This window comes from Aulonocara sp. 'chitande type north' Nkhata Bay, linkage group LG20 (assembly GCF_057382095.1).
Source record: "Aulonocara sp. 'chitande type north' Nkhata Bay isolate Kocher_YH1m ecotype deep benthic linkage group LG20, A_spYH_male_GT1.1, whole genome shotgun sequence".
NCBI lineage: Eukaryota > Metazoa > Chordata > Actinopteri > Cichliformes > Cichlidae > Aulonocara > Aulonocara sp. 'chitande type north' Nkhata Bay.
The window spans coordinates 27322430-27347173 of NC_141363.1; the positions used below are offsets into that span (position 1 = coordinate 27322430).

Genomic DNA, 24744 nt, shown 5'->3' on the forward strand with positions numbered 1-24744 from the left:
AAAGGTGTACTCATTTCATCCCAGTAGTTCAGTTTGTTGGAATTGTTAGCTCGCTTGCCTATCGAGTCCATTAATCGGTTCCACTTGCACTACAATCAGCTGATTTTATTTTGTCTCAGAGGAGACAGTGGCACAGTCTCCTCCATAGATATGAACATTACTTTTATTTCAATTGCACAAAAGCTTGATGGCAAAGTGTATACTATATCCAGAACAGAAACAACCGCATTATGCTTGTAAAACAACTTTGGCTCTTTGCAAGTATCTGCACAAAGCCTCTGGTAATATGTTGTGCACAAAAAACAACTTCTCACCTGAGAGTTATTTTTAAAAGATTTTTAAATTCATTGAATGCAGTACCACAGCTCACTTAAAGAATGGTATTTTATTGGACTAAAAACTAAAACTGCTCATAAACAAAAAATGTAATGATTAATGTGTGATTACTTCTAGACAAAATCCTACCTTTGCCACTGCTCGGGAATCGCATTCACTCAATAAAATGTATCACACTTTGTTGGCGATAAACTAGTTTCCAAATCAGGCTGTGGGACAATGTCAGACTTGAAACAGAGTAAACTTTAACCCAATGCATTTAAACATAAAATGTTTTAACACTGATGAGCAGCTGTCAGATTAGAAACTGATGGCAGCACCTGGAGCACAGTGAGCAGAAAAACAGACTTATATAAATTTCACTTGCATCCCTCAAACCCCCACTTGCAATTAACAAAAAACAAGTTCTCTTTTGGATTAATATCAACACATTTGCTGCAACAGTGTTTCATTTTACTGTTTAATGCAACATTGTGAATTCATAAGGCCAATAAAGATTCACTTCATCTTTTCAATCAGAATGGTTATCAGTTCCGAATCTATATGCCATCTATAAAGTATGATGTGCGATTTATTTCGGGGGGTATCCCACCTGTCTATCCACGATATGCAATCCTTATGCAGACCTATGTAATTCCATCTTCTTCCTTCCCTATAGCATGATCACGAGTTGGAATTTCCATACTTTCTTTCATTATCAGTCAGTTCCCTATGTCCGCTCACTGCAACTTGGATCTCTCTTTTAGTGGCAGTAAATGAGCTCACCCAGTTGTCAGTGTTGCATGCTTTCCTCACCAGGTTTCTCTGCAGTTCCTCTCCAACACCTCCTCCTTTCATAAACGTCTCCACCATCTGTTTTGCTTGCTTTAACTCATACTCTTCTATGATGGGATCCAGGGCACCGAGGTAGCCCTCACATATTTTCCGTAGAGGAGGGACAGGTACCCTGGGAAGTCCCTTCTGGTGGTTCAAGTATCTGCCACGAACAAGAATCACTTGTACAGGCTTCAGAACCCCTCCATGAATCAGTTTGTGTACTTTATTTATTTTTTTGTTTGTGTTTTATTTTTTCTTCACACGTGCTTTATCAGTACTATCTGATTCCGTGTAATTATTAATGTACAAGTTGTTTTATTGCCTTCAGGAGGACTTTTACTTTGAAAGATATAAACGGAAGTTATGAGGTAGAAACGATTTCGTATGTGAAAACACGTCGTCATGTGCGGATGCTTGTGTTTAACTATGTTTTTATATTCCTGCACACGGGATTACACAGACTGTTGCATAAAGCATATTTCTTTCTTACGATATGAACCGGAAGTTCAGGTATTACTCCAGTATTGCCAACTTACCTAGTACCGGAAGTGCTCGTGTTGTGTTTATGGTCTCTTTCCTTTGTTAATGACAGCACACGGGATTTACATTTTTTATACGCCAACACTTTAAATGACAGCTAATATCAACGAAATACGGGAACAAGTGTGCTGTACGAAGATTAGTTTTTTGGCTGTACATCATTAACAAATACTTGTTTATCGAAATTAGTTTTGCGACGAGATATTAGTATCATTCATTTTCCCCGTGGTTCATCAACGCCACACGAGAAGAATTGTTTTTGTCATGTGACAGGAAGTATACGTGAAGTTCGACATTATTCGGAAGTGTGTTATTTACAATGTAGCGACACATAACTCTAACGCATTGAAATACGACAGTTACAGGTTGTTGTTTTTTTTTATTTTGAGAAGCTCAGCAGTGTTGCCATCAGTTGCTTATTAGATTAGCGGGTTGTGAGCTCTGTAACATGCTAGATTTAGCATTTAGCATACTGGCTACCTTGCTATCACCCGTCACTACAGCCATCTCGACTTGGGTGCTCTCTTTTGACGAATAACGCTTGTCAATAAGTCCGCTTTCAGTTTCACTTTTTCCCTTATTTAGCTAGTGCCCCTTCCTTAATGCCGGAACATATTTGACTACCTTGGGTTGCTGTTGCTGTCCCGCTAAATGTTTCTAAAGTCCTGTCCTGAGTGCTCTGACATGACATGGCCACCCACTGATAGTGGCAATAGGCTGGTACTGACAAGAACTCAAGGATGGATCGATAAGGCAGCTGTCGTCTTTGGCGGTGAGTCAGTGGCACTGCTGTCCGTGAGAGTAACATTTGACCGATGTTTGTTGTAACACGCATATGATAGCTAACTGCTGACTTTCCAGTTGAGGAATTTCCAGTTAGTCCTTCTGTGCTAACACTGGATAAATCAAAACATTGCCGCTAATCCCATATATATGACTATGTCGTTGCTTCATTAATAGTAGCCGTTTCTGACGACACGTGATTGGATAGCTTTAGCCTGGTGCCTGCCGTGAGTATTTCGGTGATGAAACCAGCTGCAAAACCGCTGATTTGTGAGGATACCAGTTTGCAGAGAAGGTTATCACAGCCTGGCTGCTACATTTGGCTAAAGAACAGCAAGCCTACACCCCCAAAACCGCACCGCAGTTGCTTATAAATAAATATGTGTGATTACGAAACGAATTTCGGGTCTCTTAGTGGGGCACTGCACAAGTGACACGTTAAAGGGCATTTCATGGAAAACCTGTGTTAGTAAAGTGTTCAGCCACCACATGCTGATAGAGTAGCTTCAGTCCTTGGATCTTACAGGAGGGCTAAACATAATTGCTCCAACAGACACCATACTTTAATGTTTTAATGGTGGTGTTGGAGAGCATTTTCTGACCCCTCAGGCAAAAATCTCCCATAGTAGTGGTATGATGATTGTGAAGGTTATAGCATATGAATCACACAATTTTCATTCTCGTACAATTCAGTGTGTGCCCTATTGACCAAGTAGTTGAAATCCCACACGAAACCAGTCCCATTAAGACAAAATGTTTCATTTTAGAGTACAAGTGCTATCTCTGAACCACTACAGCTTGATTTCTTTAAGCTGTCATCTATCTGTATCTGACTTGTAGCAATTTACTAGAATTTTGTAGGAACATTATGCAAATGGTTAAAAGAAATTTGTTTGCTATGTTTATTAGACATTTAACGGCTCCCTCGTAAGACCTGCAATCAAGAGGGTCAATCTTTCATCATCACAATTTTCTCCCACCGCGGGTGGCTCTCATCACCCCCGAGCCATCAGGATGTTGGAGGGCCTTGTTGCCTGGGTGCTGAACACATACCTAGGAAAATATGTTAGCAACCTAAATACAGATCAACTTTCCATTGCTCTTCTGAAAGGTAATTACACATGCTGAAATTGTACAGGCGAGTAACTTCACTTCTTTCATATTTGCTTGTGTTTCTTCTTGTTGTCTTTGTCCATTTTCCTCTCACCCTAGTCTGTTGTACTAGATGGCTGCCACTCCACTTTAACCAGTTTATGAATATTAGTTCTAAGTAAAATTTATTTCAGGGGGATGAAGATTGGCACACCTCTGCTATGCCGGTGGACTAATAGTGGTTTGATCTGCTGCTGTTTTAATGATCTGCAGCTCAATGTTAACTGTGTGTGGTCAAAGGGAGTGTGCTTGGAAAATCATTTAAAGACAGTGTAAAAACTGTCAAGGTCAATCTGAATTCAGACACTTTTAAAGGAGTGTGCAGCAGCCCTAGTAAACATGGTGTTTATCTGTTTGTTGTTATTCCTCAGGTGCGGTGGAGTTAGAGAACCTCCCTCTGAGGAAGGATGCCCTTCGAGAGTTTGACTTACCATTCGAAGTCAAAGCAGGTGAAACACATTCACTGATATCTGCACATAGTGTAGAGACAACTACTTTGTTTAAACAGATCTGTATCTGTATGAATACACAGAACTACTAGTCACTTATTTGCTAAGTGAAATCACCAGCAGTCAACCAAGTAGTTTGTCAGACTGGCTACAGAATATTTTCAGAGTGCCTACATGTTTTCATAAAACAATTGATTTTGGGCATCAGTGTATCAAAAGAGGCAGTGGATATAATATATCTCTGTATCAATATTTCCTTCCACATTTATTTGGTACCAGAAGCCTTTTGTGTTGTGTTTGTAATCCAAGTAGTGTCATATAGAACTAAAGAAACGTAATCCTGATGCCATGCTCTATTGGCAATTGTTGCCATATTTTGAATTTGCCCTTTGTTAGGAAATTATTTTTAAAAAGTTGGAAAGTCAGTTCAGATCTTTATTATGCAAATGGCAGGTTTTTCACCCTTTTCAGTGGGATTTTCAAAAGCAGTACTCGACTTTTGGAGGTCTATAGTTATCTTTTGATAGCTTTCGATGCAGGGAACTGCTCTGGATTTTTTTTCTACAGTATCAGTCATTGATACTGTTTACCATAAATTCTTACCTAACATGCTTAAGGCTGTAGTGGATATCTTTGGCTCTGCATTAAATTTTTTTTTTCCTATTTGTCTGATAGGACTTTCTCTGTTAGGTCAAACAAGTTTTTCTCTATCATTGCCTTTCTAACAGTGGGGTGTTATGCCGACCGTACCCTGCTACATACCTTCTGACCGGCCGGGAAGCCATCTAGCCCAGTCCAGCAGCAACATCTGCTGTCTGGGCCTGTGTGATACGCTTGTCACAATGAGGCAAGGATGGAATGGGTGAATTAGGCACTTCCAGTCCCAACCGATCTCTTTAACCAGGCTCACCAGAGAGGTGATTTAGCCTCTCTCCATTCTTTCAGGAGGTTGAGGTGATATATTTGTGTGGCACCCCCACTATCCAACCGTACCGTTGCATAGTGAACATCCCCTACTGGCTGTATGACAACAAAGGGCCATTGTCACTTGGCGAGTAACTTTGAGCTGAATGAAGGGAGCAATGAGTGAAAATTGTCTGCGCTGACATTCCTGAGCCTGGAGCGGATTTTCGTGAGATAACCTCACCAATGTGTGAAGTTCAGCTCTCAGGTCCAGAATGTATTGAATTTCGTTCTTAGCTGGGCTTGGACTTTTCTCCCAGTTTTTTTTAACCAGATCCAACACTCTGAGCGAACAGTAACTCAAAGGGAGAGTCTAACCAGGATTCTAATTGCGTTCATCCCTGTGAATGAACTTACAAAGCATGAACTTCAAGGTGTTATTCAGCTGCTCCACCAATGCCTCAGCAGATGGTAGACGCTGGTTCGAATAGACTTGATGCTTAGTAACTTGCGAAGCTTCCTTTAACCCTCTGGGGACGACAGACACGCCAACAAATTGTTGTGGCTCTGTTGTGGCTTCTGCTATCTTTTATGGTGTGGTCTGCTGGGGCGGCAGCATCTCTGCTGGGGACAGGAAGAGACTGAACAGGGTGATCCGAAGGGCCAGCTCTGTTCTAGGATGCCCTCTGGACCCAGTGGAGGTGGTGAGTGACAGGAGAACGGCGGCTAAGCTGTCATCCCTGTTGGACAACATCTCCCACCCCATGCAGCAGACTGTGACAGCACTGAGCAGCTCCTTCAGTGGGAGACTGCGGCACCCACGGTGTGGGACGGAGAGATTTCGCAGGTCTTTCCTCCCCACTGCTGTCAGACTCCATAATAAAGACTTTAACTGATCAAGCACACACATCCATACATATGCAATAATACTAAGTGCAATAATCCTTTCTGTCATCGTTGTATTTTTACTCAGTTGTATATAGTATTTGTATTTGTATTCTATTTTTATCTTATTGTATATTTATTTTATTTTATTCTACTGTATATAGTATTTTATTTTATTCTATTCTGTACAGTTGTGTACTGTATTTATTCTTATTGTATTCTAATTTTTGCCTCATAACTTTTGCACTGTCCACTTCCTGCTGTGACAAAACAAATTTCCCACGTGTGGGACTAATAAAGGTTATCTTATCTTATCTTATTTTATCTTATCTTAAATCCAAATCACATGACCGATTTAAGATGACATAGCATCAAAATGCAGCCCCGCTAAGTCTCTATTTTTCCAGTTTGCAGTTATTTCATGATTCAGGCTTTAAAGGGTGGCGGCAAAAAATATGACAAAGGATACCTTTTGGATTCAAAACTGCAGCAATTACTCTCTTCAGTTTCAAAGCATTACAGCATTTTGGTAAAAGAAGAGGTTGTACAACACAGTGTGAATAATTTTTGTTGCAACTGTTTTTGAAAGGTGTTGCTGCAGTCAAGTGGAATAAGCACAAATGCTGTAAGGAGTCTTTGGTGGGTTGTGGTTTCTGGCTCAGCTGGGGATGGTTGGAGCAGTGGGTTCAGCGGTGGTGTCAGGGGAGGCTAACCAGCATTGCTGGTCTCCATCGTCCAATCATGGCTTTCCGTTGGACCTTCTCAAATAGTGGGAAAAGCTGTGGTGAACAAAGTGCAACAAAATAAACTTCCACAGCACTGCAGTGCCTTATGTGTCAGGTTCTTTTTGTGTTACTGAGTGATTACTCAGTAGGGAGTTTAAAAGCCATTTCAAGCCTTGCAATGCATGATTAACAGACATGAATTTAAAAAGTACTTGTTCTGTTTCTTTTACTAGGCTTCATTGGAAAGATCACTCTCCAGATCCCTTTCTACCGGCCTCACAGTGACCCATGGGTCATCTCCATGTCCCAGCTCAACCTGATTGTTGGCCCTGCCCAGTTGCAGGAGTATGATAGGGAGAGGGACATAGACGAGGAGAGAGAACGCAAAAAACGCCTCCTCAAAGCTCTCGAGGACAAATTCAAAGTAAGTAGATCAAAAGTGTTTTGTTTTTTTCCCAGAAATGGTGGAAATAAAAAATAACAATGTAACAATAAGTTTGTCTTGCCATTTAATTGTCTGGTTACTAATGAACTTTGCCACACAGTGAAAACACCGTTGTAAATTGTAGATGCAGGCCACTGCATCAGTTCTCGCCTAAACAATTTAAGGTTATCTCACCTAACTATTATTTTTGATTGTGATAAAAAATTTTTCTGTCTTATATCCAGACGAGCTCATGACATGACAAGTTGTCTGTTCGTCTGTCCATCCAGAAGTCACAGGAATCGCTTTTATCTCATACAGTGATTTTATGATGTCTGGCTTTTCTACTAAGCACAGTTATCTTTAATGTATTTTTCGTATGTCTTTGGCTCTTTCAGAATGAGTGTGAACAGACAGGAGAGTCGTACTGGTACTCTGTGACTGCCTCATTAGTCACCAGAATTGTGGAAAATATTGAGGTAAGACATGAGATACCAGTTGAGATTATATCAAAAACAAATAATAATATAAATAATTATTACAAACAGCCCAACGGATAAACAGAATTTGGTCCATTTTATGTTTTGCCCTCACAGTAGATCTCAGCGGTGGTTTTGTCTTCAGCAGTTAAAAATAAATAAATAACCTCCTCTCTTCCATGAAGCAGCTTTTAAAAGAAATCTTCCTGAAAAGTCTCTGAAAATAGAAACGTGCATGCGTGTGCAGTCAGCTTGTGATCTTTTTTGAACAAGGAGCAGGCGGTGACCAGAGGGTCATTTTGGCCTGTTGAGAACACCTGACATGTGAATGAATGGGTTACAAACTACACAGAATACACACATCAGGCACAATTCTCTCAGGGTCACATTTACTGCAGACTTTGAATTTCTTCATTTATGAACAACGACACAGCTGGTTTGCTTCATTAAAAAGTTATCTTAACTCTTTGGTACTAAGGTAGTTCTCATTGTCTGACCTTGAGTTACAGATTGAACTGTGACTAAATGATGTTTTTTTTATATGTCTAGCTGAAGATCCAAAATGTGCATCTACGATTTGAGGATGACTTTTCCAACCCAGAGAAGCACTTTTCCTTTGGTGTTTGCATCAAAAATATATGTGCTCAGAACCCTTCCAGGGAATTGGTAAGTGTTAGTTGATTTCATAAAATCCAATCATTTGTTATATTCATGAGAACAGATGATACAGTAGTCCATTTGTTTTCTGTTCTTCTTGTAAGACTAGTTATTGCTACATAAAGATTTTCTGATCAAAGCAGTTCAAAAACACTGTGTGCATCATTGTAAACAAGTTCTTCCATTGCATACTGATTTATGTATTGACATTTTCACTTTATAGCTTAGCCCAGACCTGTAAACTTATTGCATCTCATACTATTGCTACTCTCAGTTTGGACTGGCAGCCATCATGACATTTTGCGGTTACAAACAGCAGCTGTAGCAATGAATGAGAACTAAGGAAATTGAAAAGACAAGAAGGAAATTACCTGTGTTTGTCTGAAAACAAGAACAACAAAAAAACATTACCATAAGACGTTCTTCTCATCTTCCTACAGCACCATAACCAACTCACCCCAACCAGTCATGACAGATGGCTGCCTTTGTCTGAGCCTGGTTCTGGTGGAGGTTTCTTCCTGATAAAAGGAAGTTTCTCCTTCCCACTGTCACCAAGTGCTTTTTCATAGAAGGTTATCACCCCATAGTTGGGGTTTTCTCTGTATTATTGTAGGGTCTTTAGCTTATAGTGTAAACATATATATTTGTATTAGAAAGTTTAACTGATGTGGATTAATATGTCATCTATTCTTGTTCTGATCATTCTCAGCCTCTTTCATGAAATGGGCAGTCATTACACAGGGATGTTCCTGGTGACTAGTCTGAAACTAAGAAACACTAAGATATTACTGCATTATTATATATACTCAGTTACATCTGAGAACCGTTTAATGGAAAATGTCAAAAACTAATAACAAAGGCATTTTAAACTATTAAGGACATTCTTAATAATAAATCATGTTGGTGGCAACATTACACACAGCGTAATGTTGATAATGCACGACATGAGGTTTTGCACCGTTAAGTAGCAGACGAAAAACAATTAAAATAAACCAACATGTTACTATAAAAGATATCACTTGGTATTACTAAAATGTGATCAATTAAATTGCAACTGAAAAGAGTGGAGCATTATGCCGTGCATTATGATTCATGCGGTTTGAAAATTCATGACAACCACTTCAATGTAGGTTAAAATCTAAAATAATAAATCAATAAATCATCCAACTATTTTCTTCCGCTTATCTGAAGTCGGGCCGCATGGCAGCAGGAAAGCCCAGACATCTCTCTCGCCAACTCCTCTAGCTTATCCAGGGAAACGTCGAGCTATTCGCAGGCCGGCTGATAGATGTAATCTCTCCATCTTGTCCTGGGTCTACCCCTGGACCTCCTTCCGGTAGGCCATACCTGGCCGAAGCACCTTACCCGGGAGGTGACGGCCTTAGGTGTCTCATTTCGATCCAGGATGAGTAGTGGCTCTACTCTGAAACCCTGCTGAATGATTGAACTCCTAACCCACCTTTTGGAGAAAGTTAATTTCCGGGTATATCCGTGATCTCAGTCTGATAGGGTTAGCAAAAACAACAGGCCTAGATTAACAGATTTACGCCATTTTTCAACAACAGTGTGCCATCTCGTGGCAGATGTCTGCCTAATATTTAGGACAATAACTTACCGGCATTGGGCATCAATTCAAATTTGAACTATTAGATTAAAAGACTATTATGTCTGTTACCGATAGAGGTGGGAATCACCATACATCCCACGATACGATATTATCACAATACTTAACGCACGATACGATATTATTGCAATTTTTTAAAAATATTTTGCGATATTCAGATTCTGTACATAAAGGTAAACTTTATCAATATTCATTTTATCTGATATCAAAGTCTCGCACTCAGTCTTTCTCTCATTTCAGTCAGTTTTATTGTTGACAAACTGAACGGTTTGTATTACAGTCTAGTCCAACTTAACTGAATGCAACCATCTGGTACAATTATAGCTATTCTGAACTATGCAATTTATGAAAACTATGCAGCCCATTCAGCAACTGAAGAATTTGAAAGTAAATTAAAACAAAATATAATTTTACATTAAATAAAAAAGTTTTAAACGTAATTAAAATAAAACATGTCTTAAATTAAAATAAGTAAACAGTCATGTTTATTGCTGCCAAAAATAAGTTAAACACATTTGGACAGTGAAGGAATGTCAGGATTCTTGCTCAGAAAAAGGATCAACATGCTCTGAAGTCAGAGCACAAGAACCTTTTGTGTAACAAAATATCGATTTCTGCTGTCCCTGTATCGATACATTATTAGCAAACAAAATATCATGATACTACACAGTATCAATTTTTTCCCCCACCCCTAGTTACCGACCAGTGACAACACTGACAATTAGTCGGCTAGTCAACTAGACGTGCAGATGCCTAATCACAAGTCATCCTCCTTAATGCTGTGTTACATTAATGCAAAATTTCCCTTGAAAGCACTAAATACTGTTAACTATTTAAGTATTAAGTATTACTGATGAGCAGCAGAGTATCACAAAAAGAGATTCTGTGTGCCTATTCATTTTTTTCTGTGGAAAATTAGAAGCATTATCAAACACTTCCATTAAGAGCCATCAGTCTGTTAATCTGTCAGCTAACCCTGAGACATGCCCTAAAATGACATCAGTCAATCAGTCAGTTAATATCAGATGTGCATCACATTTACAAAAGAGGTTAGAGGGTAAACTGCTCCTTTTATTGATTAAGGACTTGGTTTGGTCTTTGGATTTGAGGTTAGTGGTGGTTTTCTTTTGCAGGTCCAGAAGCTCTTCAGACAAAAGCAGTTGGAGATCGAAGACTTCAGTGTCTACTGGGACACTGAGTGTGAAATGCTGGGAAAGCTGCCCATTAACCAGATCCAGGTCAGTCATAAGGTGAACTTGGTGGCAAATCACTGGAGTATTACAGCTCAGTTCTGAAGACCACCTGGATGGCTTGTCTTTAAAATTCAGTTCACTAAAACGCTGATAGAATGAACAACAATCTTCCAAAATACATTCACTCTTTTGCTGTTTTGATGATGATGAAACGTGTTTGGGTTGTATCAAATAACTATAATTTCCATAGCATTACAACACATTCAAAAGACGTTTATTCTGATGACCATAGTCCTCTAGGGACCCAGATGATGCCCACAGCATCACAGGTCCACCTGATTGTTATACTGTGAGGATCAAGGGTTCATGATTTTCTTTTACTTTGCCACCCCTCTTTTTATAGTCCACCAGTTAGAAATCCTCTTGGATTCTGATCTGTGATTATACAAAGATAGATCAAAAGTAAAATTTTCTCAAAAGAGATACCCCATATGAGTAGGCTAATTGTTTTTCTAACTAACAGGATGCTATGAGCCAGTGTATGCAAAGCCGTGAGCATCAGTACATCTTTGAGCCGGTGTGTGCCTCTGTGCTGCTCCGAAGAAACACCTCCAAGGAGCCTTTGAGGTCCCGACACACCCCACGAATCGAAGGCCAGGTTCAGCTGGAGTCTATGTCTTTACGCCTTTCACAGGTCTGTATGAAAACCTAATGCCCTCTTTTTTTAAACAGTGACAACTGTTTTCGTAAAATTATATATGTGAGGGTTTCATATCCCCAAGGAATAATTTGAGGATCTCCATAATCCCACAGTCATGCTGTGGGGATGTATGATTGAAGCAGTGTCTGCCCATAACTGGGGCTGAGATAACTGATGTAGGTAAACAACTGTACAGTGGGCTCCTGGGATGGATAAGATTTGCCCTAAAAGTTCCTGAAGGCTCTGGATGTTGTAGGGCTGTCCTGGCTGACACGTTTCTGCAACGTTGTCTTGAGCGATACCTCTGGATTGGCATACTGGGTAGGTGGTTCCCCTGTTTCAGAAGAGGGACCAGAGGATGTGCTCGAACTAAGGGGATCATCTAGAGCTACCCTTTGTCACTGATTTTTCATAGTTTTTATATACAGAAAATCTAGGCATGGCCAGGTAGTGACCTCCAGCTTTTAGCGGAGTGATTTGAGGCTGAGCTTGAAGTGGTGGAAATGAGAATCAGCACCTCTTAAGTCTGAAACCATGGCTCTCAGCTGGAAAAGGATCAAGGAAAAGTTAGAACCCCAGGTGAAGGAGGTATCGGGGTCTTGTTCGCTAGTGAAGAGAGAGCAAAGCGTGAGATTGACAGATGGATTGGGGCTGTACAGATCTGTTCTGGTGAGGAAACAGCTGAGCATAAAAGAGCTGAGCTACTGGTCAATCTGCATTCCTCACCTGTGGCGCCAAGCTATGAGTAGTGACCAATGAGATCATGGATACAAGCGGCAGAAATGAGTTTCTGGGTAGCTGGGTTCTTCCTTAGACAAGAGCCGCTGCTCCTTCACCTCGAAATGAGCCAGTTGAGGTAGTTCAGGGGGGGTCTGACTAGGATACCTACTAGACGGCTCCTAGGTGTCCTACAGGGAGGAGGCCCCAGGGCAGACCCAGGACTCACTGGAGAGAATGCATTTCTTGGCTGGCTTGGGTACGTCTCAGTGTCCCACTGGATGAGCTGGAAGAGGTGGACTAGGTGAGGGAAGTCTGGGCTTCTCTGCTCAGGCTACTTGCCCCACAATCTGACCCCTGATCACCAGTAGAAAATGGATGTATGGATTTTCCATTGAAGCATTCCTTGTATCCTTAGGAACTGAACCTAATCTAGAGCTTTCACAGACCAAGGCTAGAATTTTGGATGATGTTTGTTGTCTGTGTGTCTTGCCTCTTAGGTGCAGTACCAGCAGATCATGGCCTTCCTTAAAGAGCTGGATCGCAGGGAAAGGGAGATGTTTTACAGAAAGTGGAGACCAAAAGTACCTATTTCAGGAAAGTAAGTTCACACTTAAAGGTACAGTGTGGAAGATCTCACTGCTGGATGTCAGTAGATTGCAGACTGCAGTCAACTGAATTCCGTTTTCTTACCTCTCTTGATTGAACTCCATAACACTAGCGACTGTAACCAAAGACATTTTAGCTTTTGAGTTATAAACTATTACTTTCTCTTAAAAAGTTGATATTTGCGAATAGGAAATCAGGAGGTGAAATTAGTTTTTTATGACAAAAACATGAACCTTTGTAATCGGATTACTTTATCCCTATGCTGGTCACGTTGTCCCTTTCTTTCATGTTTTGCTTCTTTGGTGAAGGACACTTTGTTCGATGATAAAACATAGATGTGATTCTTGATAGCTTGATTTGAAGGTATATCTTGAAGGTGTACACTCAAATCAAATTTGCCCCCACAGCACACGAATGCCTACAAGTTCTTTTCTCCACCTGTGGTTTACTGTGTATCTGCCTGGCCCGTAGCTACATGCAGACACACAAACACTGATCACCAAACTTCCAGCCTCTGATCCAGCATCCACTCTGCTCCGCCTCAGTCTGCAGCTGCCTCTCCTCAGCTCTGCTGCTCAGACCTGAAACTATTTGGGTGGCTGTAGCTCAGGTGGCAGAGCAGGTCAGCCACTAATCAGAAGGTCGGTGGTTCGATCCCAGGCTGCCTCCTGGCTGCATGCCAAATATCCTTGGGCAAGATACTAACCCCATGTTTGCCTACTGGTGGTGGTCAGAGGGCCCGGTGGCGCCAGTGTCCGGCAGCCTCGCCTCTGTCAGTGCGCCCCAGGGCAGCTGTGGCTACAATGTAGCTTGCCATCGCCAGTGTGTGAATGTGTGTGTGAATGACTGAATGTAGTGTGAAGCGCTTTGGGGTCCTCAGGGACTAGAAAAGCACTATACAAATGCAGGCCATTTACCATTTGGCCATGGAATTTCCTCTTTATTTCCTCGGATTAGTTTTCCACACTCTAAAGTCTCTCCTGAGTTCAGCTACCGTAACCCCGCTGCTCAGAACAGTCAGTAACCCAAGTGTTCAGTCACATTCTCCCCGCTCTGCTACGGGTCAAAATAATGTCTGTTTTTTCCTTTACCAGTAGACTTGATAACATGCTGTACTGTATTTTAATACTCGGGTTGTTGTTTAATAAACCTTTGAAATCATGCAGCTGCCGACAGTGGTGGATGTTTGCCATCCAAGCCAACCTGAGTGACATAAACGAGCAACGGCGGCGAGGCAGTTGGGACTTTGCCCTGCAGCGCGCCCGGGACTCCCTAACCTACACCAGCCTCTACTTCAGAAGACTCAAAGGAGTTCCACTGAGTCCTCAGGAAGAGGTACTTCAGTAAGAGAAAGACGAGATGAATAATAAGCATTCAGTATAACATGTTGCTAATATGAAAAGAAAAAATCTATTACTAATAAAAACTGCCAAAAGTACACAGTGTTGAGTATTTTTGAATGATGGCTAGATCCCTTAACAGATACTCCTGTTGCCCACATCTGTACCATTTTCTATAGATAAGAAAGATATTTTTGTATACAATCCTGCTTAGCTGAACAGTGATGGCATGAAAAGTGTGTGAAATTGTTGGATTTGTTTCCAGCTAAAACACATTAACCTCATTATCTTCTTAGATTCACTCTTGTTGTCTGTCCAAGTGCATGGATAGGAAGGCAGTTAATTTGTACTGTACTGATCTTTCAAGATTATATTCTTCTGAGAACATTTCCCTGGACTTTTTCATCTAGAGTGAGCTGGAGCGGGTTGAGGAGGAGCAGACTTTTGAAGAGCTGCAGCTTCTCAGAGAAGTTGTCCATGAGTGGTTTCGAAAGCAGGAAGTAATCGCAGAGGTATTCTCAGGTTTTATTCATTTTAAACAAAAAACACATTATTGTGTCATTTCCCAGCCTTACGTAAATGCCTTTCAGATATTGTGTTGTCATTAATCACCCCCACCCTTAAACTAGTCAGCCTACAAGAAATGCAGCCATCACTCCTCAGACGGTCATTGATCATTGTGAACGTTCCAGTCATCTTATTTCCGTGTCACCTCTGTCAGAATGCACGTGAGCCCAGCAGTGAGCCCCAGACGTGTTCATCTACAACATCTGTTCCAAAGAGCGGGAGTTCAGGAATGATCCAGTACCTACAATCGTGGTTCCCAGGCTGGGGGGGCTGGTATGGAGAGTCCCAGGATCCAGATAGGCCACAAGAACTCCTGCAAAGTCCATCCTCTTGGAATATTCTTGGTGAGCTAGGCGATCGTGGTACCTTTGACAAATGCCAGCTGCGAACAGTTTTACATCTATTTTTCATCTGTTTGTAAACTCTAGTTGTGGTAGTGCACACATGTCTTGTGAAACAATCTTCTGTTTAAAATAATGTAAACGTTTAATATTTTTCCAGCAGAAACAGAAGACTTGTTCGACCCCTTGGAGGACTCTCACACTTTGAACACTTTCACCAGGCGAGATCATCTGTTTGGCCGGTTGGAGTTCTTACTGGAGAAAGGTGGAGTCACCCTCTTCCACCAGGACAAGTGCGGAGACACGCTACATGAGAGTGGAGTCATACAGCTGGAATTCTCTGGTATATCAAAGCAGGAATTGTGTCTTTTAAATGTCTAAACTCAAGCATCTCAAGTGAAAAACCAGAGTATTTGCACGTCTAATCTGCTGTGTGTGGAAGAGTTGGATTGAGGAGGCCGTGCTTTGGTTAGATTTATTAGAGAACCATTAATACTCTCTCAATGATGGTAATTTTTCAACTTCTTCCACTCGGGCAGTTAATCAACCCTAAATGGACCCAGCAGCTCTGATAAACTGTAACATGTTTGTTCACTTGTTTTGTGGCTTCATTCACCTGCAGGATGCAGGATGGAAACATAGTTGAATACAGTCTGCATTGAATATCAAGAGAGGGGGGTACCCTGGGTGAACAAATTCAAGTCCCCCTAAAATATTTTAGTTGAGATGGATGATCTCACGTAAAACATTAATGTCCTAGCCTTACAGATAAGGACCTGTTAGAGACATAAGAAACCAGCCAGTTAAGAGTCACATGACTGATGCCATCAAAGTCTTTGTTCCAACAAGTGACTGATGTTCACAATCTAGCTGTAGTTTAATCTACCTACAGCTGTTTTTCCCATAGACTGATGGGAAAATGTAATAAACTCAAAACCTGTGCACGTCTGTTAAAATCCAAATGACTGTAACTGTTTCCACAGGGGTGAAAGTGATGGTGGAGTCTCTCCCTCGCTCAGAGTCCTCCTTATTGTCTGTAAAGCTGGGAAGTTTGTTCCTTCGAGACTTGACCACTCAGGGCACCATCTTTCCTGTCCTGGTGTCGCCCAAAACGGTAAGCAGTGATGGCAGAGCAGGGAGTTCATCACATAAAAATATTGAAAAAGTGGATTGCAGTTCCTCAAACACACAGTTAATTATATTTTGCTGTTACATGTTATAGGGGAACGTTGTTGTTGTAGCTAACCAGTCATCGAGCCAGTCCAGCACTACTTCTGGTAAGATTTTTGTTTTGTGTTAATGTTAATGACCAATTACAGTTATGAAGTAAAGTTTTATGGAAACGGAATAAAATAATTGGTTCGCTGAGCTTGTGGCCATGCTGTATGTGGGTGAGTATTAAATTGTGCACAAATGGTTGGGGGAAGTTTTTAAATTCAGTGTGTCGATATTTGTGTCCTGCCAGTGGATTAATTTAGACCATCTCATAATTTAGTCCGGAAAAATAGTTTGCTGCTTTTATTAAAAAAGCCCTTTGTAAAGGTAGAACGTCTTACTTTTCATCACTAATTGAAGAAAATAAAAGCAACCCTAGGTTCCTCTTCAGCACTGTAGCCAGGTTGACAAAAGGTCAAAGCTCTGTTGTGCCAAGCATTCCTTTAACCTTAACTAGTAATGACTTCATGAACTTCGTCAGTCTTTTGCAGTCTTCTTCCTAGAAGTCCTACTATTAATTAATGTTTCAATCTTAAATATGATCAACCTATTTCGATTAATCCGCTGTGTACCAAATGTACCAAAGATCTTCAAGCTGGCAGTATTTAAACTGTTACTAAAAAACCCATCACTTGACCCTTCTCTCTTAGCTAATTACATTCCAATCTCCAACCTTCCCGATCATCTGCAGAGGAAAGGTTTATTTGAGTTTCAGTCAGGTTTCAGTACAGAATGTGGTCTCTGGGTGTGGATTCATCGTTGTGCTTATTAGAGCATACTGTAGGTATTACAGGAACTGTGCTATAGTGGTTTGAATCATATATGTCTTCTACTTTGATAAAGTGTATAGTTAGAACTGGATCAAGTGACCCTGAACCCCCTCTTAGTTACACTGCAATAGGTCTAGGATGATGGATTGATTGATGATATTTATCCCGAGGGAAATGCTGAGGGATTCCCACAATGCATTGAGTGTTTCTTCTTCATTCACCTTTTTCACTCACTGTGTTTATACACCACTCTGCATTAATTATTATTAATCTCTGGCTCTCTTCCAGAGTGTGTCTTTGTCCTGTCATTCATTGCCCCAACCGATCATGGCAGATGGCTGCCCCTCCCCGAGGCTGGTTCTGGAGGTTTCTTCCTGTTAAAAGGGAGATTTTCCTTCTCACTGTAACCAAAGCATTTGGTTGTATTAATTTAACTAATCTCTTTAAATTACAGTATTAAGCACCTCAAGGCGGCTGTTGTTTTGATTTGATTTGGTGCCATATAAATAAAATTGAACTGAATTGAATGTCGTCTGTGAGATGGTTATGAGTAACTTCTTCTCCAAAGAGCAAAATTTTGTTTGTGGATAAATTCATAAAGCTGTTGCTATTTAAGGTTGCTAGTTAAGATTTAAAGGATTGATTGGTTCAACAGAGCTCTTATTTTTTTGTGAGCATGGCAACCGTGCAGAGAGAAACCTAGGGTTGTTCTCCTTTACACAGTATCCAGAGTCATATGCAGTGAAGATGTAAAGCTGAGATAATCAGCCTACATGTGAGAGCAGAGTTCAGGTTGCTGTTCTGTTCTGTGTTGGCTCATGGCAGTGAAGAAAATAACAGTAGAGGAATTGTATTCTTAAACTTAGTTGCAGCACTTTCAGAAAGACACCTGCTGTGATGAAACTTATCACCCACTGCTGTGTAATGGAATTGTGCTTTTATTGCATACTACCAGATTTGAGTGACTATTTCCTTTTTTAACATAACGCACTTGAGAACACTTTGTTTGTTATGTTTCTGTCAGGATGCAATGTGGAATGCGTTTCATGCCCAGTGTTTGAGATGATTTACGAGCGTAACCCTGTGAGGTGCAAGTTTGAGAGAAGACTGGAAGTAAACACTAGTCCACTGAACATAATCTACAACCCACAAGCAATAAAAGAAGTGATTGAATTCTTTTATAAGGGAAGAATTCACACCTCGGGTAAGTATATTTAAAGTGGATTTTATACCTTGCTGGTTTTCCTCTGTAGCATGTTTTGCAAGCACTGAGACCAGAAATGTGTTCTGCGTGAGTGGTCATGTGATATGCAATTACAAGCAGAGTTGACTGAATTGAGACTGTTTAAAAACAGTTTACTGTTTAAATAAATGTCTTTCAAACCCAGGTTTTGGGTATCAGTCAGAACTGGAGCTGAGAGTGGCAGAAGCTGCAAGGAGGCAGTACAACAAGCTGAAAATGCAGACCAAGGCAGAAATCCGACAAACCATCGATCAGCTGCTTGTGGGAGAGTTCATTGTAAGAAACATACTCTGAATTCAATTATATTTTTCAGTCAATTCAGTTTATAGTGTCAAATCACAACAACAATTGCCTCATGTTGCTCATGGTGGTATGAAAAAGTTAAATCACCATTAAATCTTACTCATGTCTGATTCGTAGGAGAACAGTAAGCGCTGGACAATGAAATTGGACATCTCTGCACCCCAGGTGATTTTTCCTGATGACTTCCAGTCAGGAGACCCAATGCTTGTTGTTGTTGATTTAGGCAGGATTCTACTGACAAACTCTCAAGGTAAATTAGCCATTTCACTAATATGCCTCAGTGTCTTTGTTATTTTTCCCACTGTTAAGAGTGATATCTGACTTACCCCTGCTATTGTATCCATTGTTTTTCAAGATGACAATAAGTCCAACTCAGTGGCTACTCAGCCAGAAAGAGAAAACATAAGTGATGATGAGTACCAGACTCCTCTTGCAACCCCACCAGAATCTCCCCCACCTGAACTCGATGTGCCTTTGAAAGCACAGGTGAAATACCCTGAGTTTACAAGCTTCAGGTCTCTGGAAGGTACTCAGGCCTACAGACAAAAGCTTTATGAAAAATATTCCTTGTCCTTTAAAGACCTCCAGATAATGGTTGGTCGCTATAAAGACAACTGGAAGCATCTTCAGGAGAGTGAGGTAGGGCCTACACACGTGGTGGAGAAATTCAATGTGCTCTTGCAGCTTGAGCAGAGACTGCGCTACACATCTGACCCCCAGCTCCCCGGTGCTGTGCTGTCAGGAACCCTACCAGACCTCAAGATCCATATGAACCTTGAGAAGATGACTGCTCTCAGGAGTTGTCTGGCTAGACTAAACAGTCCAGCTGTAAATGAAGGAAACAAAGGCCAAGAGAAGAGTCAGACTGTCAGACCTTCTGATCCTCTTACCCTCCGCCATGAAAAGATATTTCAAAGAGAAGAGAGCTCATGGAATCTGCAGGGTTCAGCCAAAAATCTTACTCAGAGCGTGATGACATTGGAGCAGCATACACGTGAAGTCTTGGTGGAATCCCGTCTACTGTTAGCTGAATTCAACATTAACTACATGCAGCTTGGTGTAGAGAGTGATGGGCGGTACATATCTGTTCTTAAAGTGTTTGGCACAAATGCTCATTTTGTCAAGCGACCATATGATGCAGAAGTTGCTCTAACTGTCCATGGTCTTCTGCTGGTGGACACCCTACAAACCTACGGCTCAGACTTTGACCTCCTTGTTGCTTCTCATAAGCATCTCAGTTTTGACATACCCACAGGCAGCCTAAAAGAAAGCCAGCCATCGTCTCCTGTTTCAGCTAATGGCAGTTCTCCTCCACATCAGCAAAGCTATACTGAGCAGTCTTCTCACCTGCCCTCAGATGGACTCTCCCCCTTCAGTTCCTTTTTCAAAGACCAAGAAGCCCTGATTAAGCTTGAGTACCAGTTTGTCAGCTCAGACTGCCCCTCCATGAATTTGGAAAGCTCCCTTCAGGTTACAAGCATGCAGGTTAATAACCTGGATATCATTCTCAACCCTGAGACTATGGTAGAACTGCTCAAGTTCCTACAGAAGTCTTTCCCCAAAGAAGAAGGCACCTGGACGTCACCAGTGCAACACGATAAAGCACAACAACATACAGAACAGGACTGTGGTGAGGAACAAGATGGGATATATCAGTCCACCTATGACCAGAACAAAGAACTGACTGTGGAGATCCATCGCCTCAACCTGCTTCTCCTCCGTACAGAGTCTACCAGCACTGTTTTAGGTACTGAGAAGAAGGGTTTGAAGATTGCCACTGCCAGCATTACTGGTACCAAGGTCAATGTGTCCATGGGTAGCCGGTTGGACATTAATGGTTCACTTGGATGCATGCAGCTGGTGGACCTAACCCAGGAGGGAGGCCGAAGCCAGTTTGTGGTCAGCATCGGTAGTGTTGAAGACTGCTCCCCAAGTCTTGATGGATTAACATTCCTTCCCAATACAGGAGAACGTTCTCCTGCAGAAGCTTTGAATTTCCGTCTTATGGAGAAATCCCAAGGAGAGTGTTCTTTGAAACTTCAAATGGCATCATTGCACTACAACCACTCAGCTAAGTTCTTAAAGGAACTCAGTCTGTCAGCCAATGAAGTAGAAGACAATTTCCGCTCCATGTTGAAAAGAGCTGCCACGAAAGTGTCAACAGTTTTAGCTAACAAAACAGCAGAGTATAGTGGGATGGTGTCACTCTTTGAGACGCCGTCACGGAAAATGCGATCTTTGAGTCAGAGCTGGGCCTATCCGTTTGAGGATGAAGAGGACGTTCCCATGGAGGAACCTGAATCCACTTTAGATACATTCTTAGTAAAACTGACCCTCAACATTAGCATTGAATCACCAGTTGTGTCCATTCCCCGTAAACCTGGTCACCCAGAACTCTTGGTTGGTCACCTGGGAAGCATAACAATCCAGAATTTTGTTGCTGGGCAAGACTCAGAAAAAGAAAGGTTGCAGGTGTTGGTGAAGGACATTTGCCTCTATTCACTCAACATGAGTAATTTAGTTGTGAAGAGGCTAGGCAAGGGGGTTAATGCTGGCAGCGTGTCACCAACTCGCAACAGGAGCAACACTCAGGATGGACCACAGTTCACACGTCATGACTTCTTTGAATCCTTAAATGATGGAAAAGGTGAGCACGCTTAAAATTTCTAGGATAGTTGTATTTCGGATGGCAGATTCTCTCCATGGTAATGCAAGTATGTTCATATAATTTCTTTCTTTCATTAGCTTTCCATATACTGAAAGACACCACTATACAGTTCACCCTGGAGAAAGTTCCTGTTGATGGAGATGCACAGTTTACTCTCCTCACCACAGAGGAATCCTTCAAGAGCACAGGACTACTGAGAATTGAGGGCAAATTTGTTAATCCTGTTAAGGTATATAACATAACTATATATGCATTCTAAATATAAGTCACTATTCGTGAATGAAGGACTGGTTACTATGGGGTGGCTGTAGCTCAGGTGGCAGAGCAGGTCAGCCACTAATCAGAAGGTCGGTGGTTCGATCCCAGGCTGCCTCCTGGCTGCATGCCAAATATCCTTGGGCAAGATACTAACCCCGTGTTTGCCTACTGGTGGTGGTCAGAGGGCCCGGTGGCGCCAGTGTCCGGCAGCCTCGCCTCTGTCAGTGCGCCCCAGGGCAGCTGTGGCTACAATGTAGCTTGCCATCGCCAGTGTGTGAATGTGTGTGTGAATGGGTGAATGACTGAATGTAGTGTGAAGCGCTTTGGGGTCCTTAGGGACTAGAAAAGCGCTATACAAATGCAGGCCATTTACCATTTACTTCTAAACACATAAATAGAAAACACAGACTGGTGGTTTTTGCCTTTACAGATCACATAGTACATTAAGGAAAGCACATCAGTATTACAACAGAGCTGGGCCCAATTTCACTTTTTAACATAAATGCTGTCCTTACAACAATTCAAACCTGTACTTTACCTTTCTTTCTTTAAACTACTGTCAGTAGATGTTTCTGTAAAGTGTCCTTCACATCAATACTGAACAAAGAACCATGAAGTAGAACATTTTGAATTCCTTATAGTTGGAAAAATCTGTATTTCTATAAAAGAAAAATTCTAAACAACAGTAGTCTGACAATTACTGAATATTAATGTGTGAGAAGTGTAAACTATATTTAAACTAAATTTATAAACAAGATTACAAAAATAACACAGATAGCTTGATTTCCTCCATTAGTTTCTGAGCTGGTCTGTAACATGTAGTAAGTCATGTAATTTATCATATACAAAAGTTGCACCAACACAGAAAATGTTGGTCTAAAGGTCTAGTTCAGAGACCTGAGCTAAAAGCTGTGGACATCTATGAAGCAGTATTATGACCACAATAAGAAACAAATATAGCATTGATCATTTTAAAATTAAAGTGAAAGTGGAAGTTTGCCTAGAAACAGCTGTAATCTCCACATTTTGAGTTTTTTCTTAAAATAGAATTTCAACTTTATTCTCAAATTGATCTGTATTTGTTTTTTTTCTTAATGTGGCCATAATACTCTGTCGTAGACACCAGATTCCCCAAACAACTGATTTAAAAAATTCACCGCCCATGCATGTTTTTAATATAGAGAAAACTATACATAGAGACAAAAAACATTTTTTATTGTAGGCTATAACACGCTGCTGTAGAGTTGTGCATTTTAAGATAAAAATGGAATTCAGCTGCCAGCCACTCGTGTAACTGCAGTTTGTGGCACATCTGCATCATTTATATTTTTCAGAGGTGGAAAGGTGGAGAGTATTTTGGATTAATCTTCCTAAAATATACTTGTAAAAAGTTAGGAAGTAAGACTTTTGTAATTAAAAGCAATAATTTAAAAACCACAGTTTTTGTTTAGATGTAACTACCTCTCTTTTTTTCTAGATTTTAAAGATACAAATTTTAAACTGACTCTATTACTTTAATAATTTTGGCTTATCACAACATCACATGGTTACACCAAGACTAGCTTGACTGGCTTCACCTTTCCCTTTTGAGAATACTTTATTCCAACACAGCTGCACCATCTTCTGCTTGAGATGAAGTCGGATATAACATGCGATGGCTGTGCAAGTCTTACTGCTGGGTTATTAATTGCTTTAACATTTCATTCTGGTGACAGGTGTTCCTGTGCAAGCCTGTGTATGAACAAGTCCTCCAGACACTGGACAATTTGTCTCTGACTGAAGAGCAACATGTTACACCGAGCCAGCCGCCCACACCCCCACCACCAACACCTTCCTGCACCAAACCTCACCGCTTTCCCGACCCCCAGGGAGGAATGTTTGCAAGGGACCCTCCTCACTTCAGCTTCTCTCACATGTCACTTTCATCTCCTTTGCCTCTACAGTCAAACAAACATACAATTGACTCTTCCTCGTTCACTCAGCTAAAAGTCACCTTACATGTGGCAGAATTGCAGGTTCATCTCAGTGCTGATCTAACACAGGGGTCCCAGGGCTTAGTCAGTTTGCGCTTCCAAGATTTGGAGGGAGACTTTACCAAGGATCACCCTCATTTACTGGAAATCCAGCTGGCTCTTCGTTCCCTGCTCATGGAAGACCTTTTGGAGCAGAATCCCGAGTCCAAGTACAAACATTTGATGGTGTCGCGTGGAGCTCCCAAACCTTCCACCTTTAGTCCAAAGGAGTACCTTTCTCAAAGCTGTCCGTCAGCATCTAATGCTCTGTACCCAGTCATGCCTCGGTCACTGCCCGCTCACATGGAGGAGGCTCAGAATGTCTTCCAGCTGTACCAGAGGCACCCCAGCAACCCTTCATCTAGCAGTCGCAAATCCAAGAGGGGCCCGGACTGTCCCTGCACTCCTCCTCCTTCTCCGAACCACCACACACCCTCTCCTAACCCACCACCAGATTTTGATGAGTCATTAGTCCATATCAGTGTACAGCTGGTTGACCAGAACCATCCAGAGTTCAGAACGCGTTATGGGAGCGTAGGCCGAAGTGTGGACGTTGACTTTAACTGCCTGGACGTCTTGATCACGCTGCAGACCTGGGTGGTTATTCTGGACTTTTTTGGTGTTGGCTCTACTGCCAATAATCATGCAGTCAAGGTGCCTGTGACACCCCAGCCCGCGCCAGGAGAGCCTCTCTATGAGCCAGACAGCAGTGAGAAAGACAAAAGAGAGCCTGTCAACACCAAAGTCGACCTAAAGGTATGTCACATAGCCTGCTAAAAGTTATCAGACCTTATGCTGAATGCATATGGATTCAATAATTAAGAGATCCTGTATGAAAATATAGTCTGTTTATCATTGATGCAGGCTACATTGCTCTAAGGATAGCAATGTAAGGCTGTCAGATACAATTTTAGTGGTTTGTCCTTTAATTGGGCTCACCTGCCAAACGAATGATCATAGGTATCCGAGATTAATTTCAGTGATACAAAGAGCCCTGAGACACAATTCCATCCAAGAGTTTAATTGAAAAACAAC

General features: G+C 41.4%; 1 protein-coding gene across 4 annotated transcripts in view; it reads left to right on the forward strand.

The window, feature by feature from the left end:
- The first annotated feature begins 1812 nt into the window (after nt 1-1812).
- The window catches only part of vps13d (vacuolar protein sorting 13 homolog D), a 72562-nt gene continuing 49630 nt past the window's right edge, over nt 1813-24744 (forward strand). For 2 of the 4 annotated variants that reach the window (XM_086278725.1, XM_086278728.1), the window contains exons 1-21: nt 1813-2464; nt 3385-3586; nt 3999-4076; nt 6823-7013; nt 7412-7492; nt 8042-8158; nt 10907-11011; nt 11490-11660; nt 12884-12984; nt 14159-14327; nt 14743-14844; nt 15054-15243; nt 15401-15583; nt 16224-16354; nt 16463-16517; nt 18250-18429; nt 18614-18744; nt 18889-19021; nt 19127-21418; nt 21517-21668; nt 23413-24465. In XM_086278725.1, coding sequence (XP_086134851.1) covers nt 3490-3586; nt 3999-4076; nt 6823-7013; nt 7412-7492; nt 8042-8158; nt 10907-11011; nt 11490-11660; nt 12884-12984; nt 14159-14327; nt 14743-14844; nt 15054-15243; nt 15401-15583; nt 16224-16354; nt 16463-16517; nt 18250-18429; nt 18614-18744; nt 18889-19021; nt 19127-21418; nt 21517-21668; nt 23413-24465 — 5712 coding nt within the window. In that variant the 5' untranslated portion in view covers nt 1813-2464; nt 3385-3489. The remainder of the gene's footprint in view (nt 2465-3384; nt 3587-3998; nt 4077-6822; nt 7014-7411; nt 7493-8041; nt 8159-10906; nt 11012-11489; nt 11661-12883; nt 12985-14158; nt 14328-14742; nt 14845-15053; nt 15244-15400; nt 15584-16223; nt 16355-16462; nt 16518-18249; nt 18430-18613; nt 18745-18888; nt 19022-19126; nt 21419-21516; nt 21669-23412; nt 24466-24744) is intronic. The other 2 variants (XM_086278726.1, XM_086278727.1) reach the window with 2 other exon arrangements.